The sequence below is a fragment of the Ahaetulla prasina genome, chromosome 6 (assembly GCF_028640845.1).
Source record: "Ahaetulla prasina isolate Xishuangbanna chromosome 6, ASM2864084v1, whole genome shotgun sequence".
Taxonomy (NCBI): Eukaryota; Metazoa; Chordata; class Lepidosauria; order Squamata; family Colubridae; genus Ahaetulla; species Ahaetulla prasina.
The window spans coordinates 61,787,918-61,795,342 of NC_080544.1; the positions used below are offsets into that span (position 1 = coordinate 61,787,918).

The window sequence follows — 7,425 nt, forward strand, 5'->3', positions numbered from 1 at the left end:
AAAGACTAAGATATTTCCTTTAAGTAAGTTTAAAAAGGATTATCTGTCACTGACTCCTTGCAATATCTAGAATCTAATTTGTAATAGGATCTTTGTCCAAGTAACCAACTTCGTTGCACAGAATTTTATAGTGTCCTCCTTGATTCCTTTTAATTTCTTCTCTGAATTATCTTAAAGGGCATTCGCAAATTCATAGAAAATGCTTGTTGTGTTCCTAGAACTCACCGCTTCAACACTAAACTTAACAGATAAGCAACAGCAGCCAAGGATTCAGGAGATTCCACAGCTTCCAGAGTAGTCATCTAAGGAGACATATAACATAGCTCAGGAAAGCAGAGAAAAGGTGGATGCATGTGACTTTATCCTGAAAGAAACTGATCTCTACATTATCCTATCTATACACTGTTTTTTGACACTTGCTGGTTCTCCATGCCTCACCTTGCCCCATCCAGCAATCAAAAGCATGGAGATGTTTACTCTCCAGCTTCAGATCAGTGATCAGATCACTTGACATTTATAGCGCCCAATGAAAATCTCTGAGATCAAAATGTGGAGGGAAGGGTACTTTAAAAAAAAAGTTTGACTACAGAATATACAAGGGAGCAAAATGAAAACTTGCAGCATAAAGAGGGGAATATGTGGCTTTTCAGATATTTTTAGATTCTCATTATTCTGTTTTTAGTAAACATATTGCTTTTTATATTTCAATGTTCTGGAATTGCCAGGCTATCATTTGGATATATTTCCTTTGATACTTACCAATACACCAAAATACTCTGTCTCACTTTCGGTACCACCCTGTGTTCGGATTACCTCTGTGACTGCAGCCAATACTGCACATATCTATAAGAAATCCAAATTAAAGAGTCAAAAACTCTATTCACCCAATTAAAACTCCTTGTAAAATACTTCTCAGTTTATACACAAAACCTGCTGATCCTTTCACTAAGCTCTTACAACTGCTGTGAACAAAGCAGCATTTATTACTCAGTGTATCAAGTGTTTCTTTGATGAGACACCAAAGAAAATCCGAGTCTTAGGTATCTTCTATTCCTTTCTTCCATGGTAAGAGAAGAATAGTGGGAAATGTCTATTATTTAATAAACATTTATTTCTGTAATTTATACTCCACCCATTATCAATATTGACTCTGGATAGCTCACATTAAAATAAAAACATGAGGTTCAAAAATAAATTAACCCAGCCTATGAAACTTTGTTCAAACACAGTTAAAAATCACAAAAAATTCAAACCCCAAATGGTTGATGGTAAAGCAATTTTCACAATTTCCAAAATAATACAACTATTAGGACTCTGGGGATAAACTGCTCCGGAGAAGCAGAGATGCTACCAACACCACCTCCTCCCTCCCCTCACATCCCTTACCAGGCTGACTGAGTTGAAGAGGCAGAGTCTATTAATATAACCTATTTACTTAATGAATAGTAGATGGATACTATCTCTGGAGACCAATGAAAGAAATATTAACCATATACACAGTATCTTTGGCAGTTTTTATAACCAATTAACAAACAGCAAAAAACAAATGATCCAATCCATTAGAAAACAACCTTATCAGCTAAGCCTTGCTGTTTCAACAGCTCCAGTCTATTACAGTAGTACTATTGCACTTCACTATCCACATAGTCTATTCTCTTAAAAACTTTTTTGATCTCTTATCTAATTTTCTTTAGATTTTTCTTCATTACCTTTTGCACCTGCTCCTGTAACCAACTATATTTTTCCTTGCCTTTTCCATCATTTCATACCCCTACCACATACATCTTTCTGTGACATCATAAGTTATATATTCCCTTTTTTTCTATCAATAGTAACTATCTCATAGAAGTCAATCATCAAAAATGTTGTATGCTCTTCCAAGAATATTCTTGAACTCAATTTCTCAGATTTCAGTGCACCACTGCAGATTTCTCACATTATTGCATTACTTACCCTGTTTCCCCAGGGTAAGACCTCCCCAGATAATAAGCCCAATTGGGCTTTTGAGCGCATGCGCTAAAATACCACCCACCCACCCCCGAAAATATTTAAATGCCGGTCCCCATTATTTCCTCTGGTTAGGGTTAGGGAGACAGAGCTGGAAATCAGGTAAGATGGCAAGAGGAGCCCCATCTTGCTCCACGCATCCCAAAATAATAAGACCTCCTCAAAAATAAGGCCAAGCGCTTATTTCAGGGTTCAAAAAATGTAAGACAGGGTCTTATTTTTGGGGAAACATGGTATTTATTGATAAAACAGTTACAAGATCAATTAGGATTATTCCTCCAGATTGCTAGGTTTTTTTTAGAATAGAATAGAATTCTTTATTGACCAAGTATGATTGGACACACAAGGAATTTGTCTTTGGTGTGTATGCTCTCAGTGTACATAAGGAGAATAAAATACGTTAATCAAGAATAAGAAGATACAACACTTAGTGATAGTCAAAGTTACTAATAAGCTATCAAATTGTACTAGGAAACAAATAAAATTAATATAAATTGAAAGATACAAGCAACACGGTTATAGTAATGTGGGAATAGATAGATATTAGTAAGGAAGAGAATAATAGAAATACAGTCTTAGTGAATTATTTGACAGTGCTGTGGGAATTAGTTGTTAAGCAGAGTGATGGCATTCAGGAAAAAACTGTCCTTGTGTCTAATTGCTCTGGTTTGCAGTGCCCTATAGCGTCGTTTTGAGGGTAGAAGGTAAGACAATTTATGTTCAGGATGTGAGGGGTCTGTAGACATTTTCTACAGCTCTAATTATCCGTTGAAGTCTGTGTTTGTCTTGTTTGGTTGCCGAGCCAAACCAGACAGTTATGAAGGTACAGATGACAGACTCAATAATTCCTCTATAGAACTGGATCAGCAGTTCTTTGGGCAGTTTGAGTTTTCTGAGTTTGCGCAAAAAGAACATTCTTTCTTGAGCTTTTTTGATGCCATTTTTGATGTTAGGTGTCCATTTTAAATCTTGAGATATGATAGAACCTAAAAACTTGAAGGACTCTACTGTTGATACTGTGTTGTCTAGTATTGTAAGAGATGGTAGTATAGGAGGTTTTCTTCTAAAGTCCACCACCATTTCTACAGTTCTGAGTGAATTTAGTTCAAGAAAGATTGTTCTGGTTGCACCACAAAGCTAGTTGTTCAACCTCCCATCTGTATGCAGATTCATCGTTGTCTTGAATGAGACCAATCACTGTTGTATCATCTGCAAACTTCAGTATTTTAACAGAGGGATCTTTTGAGATGCACTCATTGGTGTATAGAGAGAAGAGCAGTGGAGACAGCACGCAGCCCTGGGGGTGCTCCTGTGCTAATTGTGCAGGTATCTCATATGTTTTTGCCTAGCTTCACCTGCTGCTTCCTGTCTGATAGGAAGCTTAACAGAGTGGTCAGGCATCTGTACCTGGTTTAGCTTAGTTTGAAGAGTGTCTGGAATGATGGTATTGAATGCTGAGCTGAAGTCTACAAAAAGGACCCTCGCATAGGTCTTTGGAGATTCAAGATGTTGTAGGATGTAATGCAGTCATATTAACAGCATTATCTGTTGATCTATTTGCTTGGTAGGCAAATTGCAAGGGGTCTAACAGTGGATCCGTGACTGTTCTCAGGTGGCCGAGCACTAGTCTTTCAAAGGTCTTCATAACTACAGATGTTAGGGCAACCAGTCTGAAGGTTTTAATATTTGTCAGGAAACAGAGGCTGTTAAGCTTCAAAACCACCATACACTACATACATACATACATACATACATACATACATCTGCCTGATATGCCTTGCAACATGAATAATGGTATGTTTCTCCAACTTCCAAGCTGACCAGTACATTATCTCTTCAGCAAACATGATAATAGGTTTGCATTTCAGGGAAGTGGCTGGAGAGCGGAAGTCATTGGCATAATCTATATAGAAATATAGATTGTGATCCTCCCTATAACTTTTATTATCTAATCAAGTATTTGAATTTTGAAATTCATACTTTGTATATTGTGTTCAGAATACCTACATAGTCAGAATGTCTACTCTGCACAAAATTAGGCTGTTGGAAGTATTGAGAATCTAAGCTTTTATCAAGCATTAAGAGCTCCTCTTGCTCTTTGCTAGTATTTTACTCCCCTTTTATATATTCTATGCTCTCTGCAGAGATGTAATCAAGTTAGCCTTTTGCAGAAAAAATAATGCAAATCTTATTAATCATAACATTTGTTGGTTTTCATAAGAATTGGCAGCCACAAACCTCCTTATGGGCAGCAGAATTGGATTCCCAAAGACGCTGCACTCCGCTGAAGGTGAGATTAGTACAGTCAGTCAAGCCACTCAGGAAAGTTGCTGATGATTTGTGAGTCTTAGCAGATTCACTGTTATCTTCCACCACAAAAGACTTTGCATTCTCTCTAGGCACAGGTCCTGATGACTGCAGTTCATTATGTAGTTTCAGGGCATCTACAGTCAGGTTACTGTTTTCTGTGAGAAAGGCAAACACTGAGCTAACTCTTGAAGCATCACTATCAGATAATCTATGCAAATAAATTCATAAATAATAAGCCAAGCTGCCTAAAGGGATACAAAATAGAAATTTACACATGGCTTTTCAAAACCATATCCTAATATAAGATCAAATAGTATATTTGTAAGCATTTGAATAGGAATGCAGCAATTAACAAGATCCAGCACTTTGGGCCAGTCACTCTCTCAGCCCAACTCACCTCACAGTTGTGGGGAAAATAGGAGGAGGAAGGGATGTGTACTGCCTTGAGTTATTTATAAAAATAAAGGCAAAATAAAATAAATACCACAAAATAATTTTCCACTTTTATTAACAGAGCTGATCAGATTGGGGGAATGACATTGAGAAGGATGTGTGATGTATTGAAGATTTTGATAGATCACACTCTTGATTTCAGCAGTTGATAAAACCTTTCATGATACTCTCATTTTAAAAAATGGTTAAAATATGAGGTAGATGAAAAAACTATTAAATGGATTCAAAACTGGCTAAATGACTACATAATTTTTATTAATGACATGCATGGTTTGAGGATACATTTTTATCAGATTTGTACATAAAGACAAAATTCAAAAAGATCTAGCTTGGACAGTGGACTGAAACAGGACAAACTTACAGGGAGAAATATAAAGTCACACTTATGGGGAAAAAATAAAGGGCAAAAGTATAGGATGGGGGCTTATCTATGGAAGAACTTGGGTATTTACAAGCCCAAGCAGATTCAAACTGAACATGGTTTGATATGGGAGTAAAACTGCTAGAGACACACACTTTTGGAGGACCTATTTGTAAGAATAGAAAGTCCAGATCAACGGCTGTACCATCCCATCTATTTTGCCTTGGTTTGGTCAGACTTAGAATACTGAGTCCAGTTCTGAGCCGATAGTTTAAATAGGACTGAAAAGAAAATTCAGGGTAGATCTTAAGGGGGAAAAAATCTTAAACAGCAATAGTTCTCAACTATAATGGAACAGATTTCCTCAAAAAATGGTATACTCCGTTTCATGGGAGATCTTCAAACAGATGGAATAGCCATTTGTCCAAAACATTTTAGTGCAGGGGTCTCCAACCAACAACAAGCCACTGGTGTACATGATCTCCTAGACTAGGTACTTTCTAACGCTATGATTCTATGATGAAGTTATTATAGCTTCAAGATGTAGGTGTTTCACCCGCAGACACGGCTGATCTATTTTTACTTAAAATTCATAGAGCATTCCTGCGTGGAATAGTAATTCCTTATTAACGCTCAAGGAGTCACAGTTGCCGCTGATCAGCTTTGAAACTGAAAAGAATCGGCTACCGCAAATGAATTAAAGCCATCGCCTTCATTGCTCTTGCGGCTGCTGCTCTTTCCTTTACATACCTGACCGGGGGGCGAGTAGACGACCACGGGCGGCCTGGCGGTAACGTCGTCCCTCCGGATTGCTATCGCTGCTGTGCCCTTTGCGCCAACGCTTAAGTTTGCCGGCTGTACCGGACCGCAACTTGCCCGAACGACCCATATCGCTGGGTTCTCGCCACGGCTCGCCAAAGCAAAAGACCCAAACCACGTGCCGCGTCTACTTTCACTCTATTTTAAGTAATTCCGGTTATCCACTTCCGTACCGAACACCAACTTCCGATTCTTCCATTTTGCCAGCTAGTTAAAAAAGCAGAAGGCAAAGCCATGAGCTCCGACCACTTTATTCTTTTCCGACTTGGATTGCAATTCCTTCTGGCCCTGCACACGTTCATGTAAATCAATGTTTTTCAAAGTTAGCAATTTTAAGATTGTGGACTTCAACTCCCAGAATTCTCTAGCCAGCATTCTTGCTGAGGCATTCTGGAAGTTGAAGTCCACACATCTTAAAAGTAATTTAAGTCAGGGGTCTCCAATCTTGACAACTTTAAGCCTGGAGGACTTCTACCCCCCGCATCCCACGATTCTGGAAGTTGAAGTCCTCCAGGCTTAAAGTTGTCAAGGTTGGAGACCCCTGATTTAAGTGATTCTGGGAGATGAAGTCCACACTGATGTAAATAAAACAAGCAGGGAAAGAAGCTTTTTTTTCTCTGTTTTTTGAAATCTTAACACAGCAGAATTCTGAAGTTTTCTGTTGGCTGTTTGGAATAGAATTTGTCTTAAGAGCACAACCAAGCCAGCATTGCAGATGTGATGTTCTGAGGGATATGCAAGCTTGTAATAATTGTCTGGAAAAGTGGTTGAAGGGAGGGGGGAACCAAATTTTATCTCCCAAAGGGTTTTGGAAGGAAACTTAAAGGGACACAGTACTGTACTTAAAGTCAGGCAAATAATTTATTTTGACATTCAAGTAAATCCCCAAAACACTTCTCCTTGATGGTAATATTAATAATAACCTTTAACACCATCAAACAACATCATCTGCCTATCCCAGGTCCTTGGGAAGGACTAGATAAGTGGATAAAAATGTCAAATCCAGTCTAAATATCTGGCTGACTAAGCATAATAAAAACAATAACTGAGTTCCATTACCCTGTATGAATATATAAGATGATCACTCTAATAGAAATAACCCTATTTTTATGAATTGTGGATATAATCATTTTTAAAAAACAACAAAAAGTCCTTTTTTTGTGCCATTAAATTTAAATGCTTGCTATTGCCTGCAGACAGTAATACTAAAAAGTTAATGATGCTGTCACATGAACCTTGATTCCTAGTAACTAAATTGAAATATATTTGCAGAGGTCATCAGTGCAGTTATCTGAATTATTTATTAATTTGTCCATCTATGGCCACCTACTCCAGTCAGTAACTCTGGGTGGCTTAAATTGAAATGTTAAACAACATTTTAAACAATAAAAACAGTATAACCAACAAAAAAACATTAAAAACATCCAATTCAGCATACACAAGATCAAGATATTTGGCCAGGTAGCAATTTAGCC

General features: G+C 37.7%; 1 protein-coding gene across 1 annotated transcript in view; it reads right to left on the reverse strand.

The window, feature by feature from the left end:
- Positions 1-6,077, reverse strand: part of RRP12 (ribosomal RNA processing 12 homolog) — a 31,318-nt gene extending 25,241 nt beyond the window's left edge. The window contains exons 1-4 of the mRNA XM_058188639.1: positions 5,882-6,077; positions 4,246-4,472; positions 760-843; positions 226-302 (exon numbers count right to left, since the gene is read on the reverse strand). Of these exons, the coding sequence (XP_058044622.1) occupies positions 226-302; positions 760-843; positions 4,246-4,472; positions 5,882-6,020 (527 nt within the window). The 5' untranslated portion in view covers positions 6,021-6,077. The remainder of the gene's footprint in view (positions 1-225; positions 303-759; positions 844-4,245; positions 4,473-5,881) is intronic.
- Positions 6,078-7,425: the final 1,348 nt, after the last annotated feature.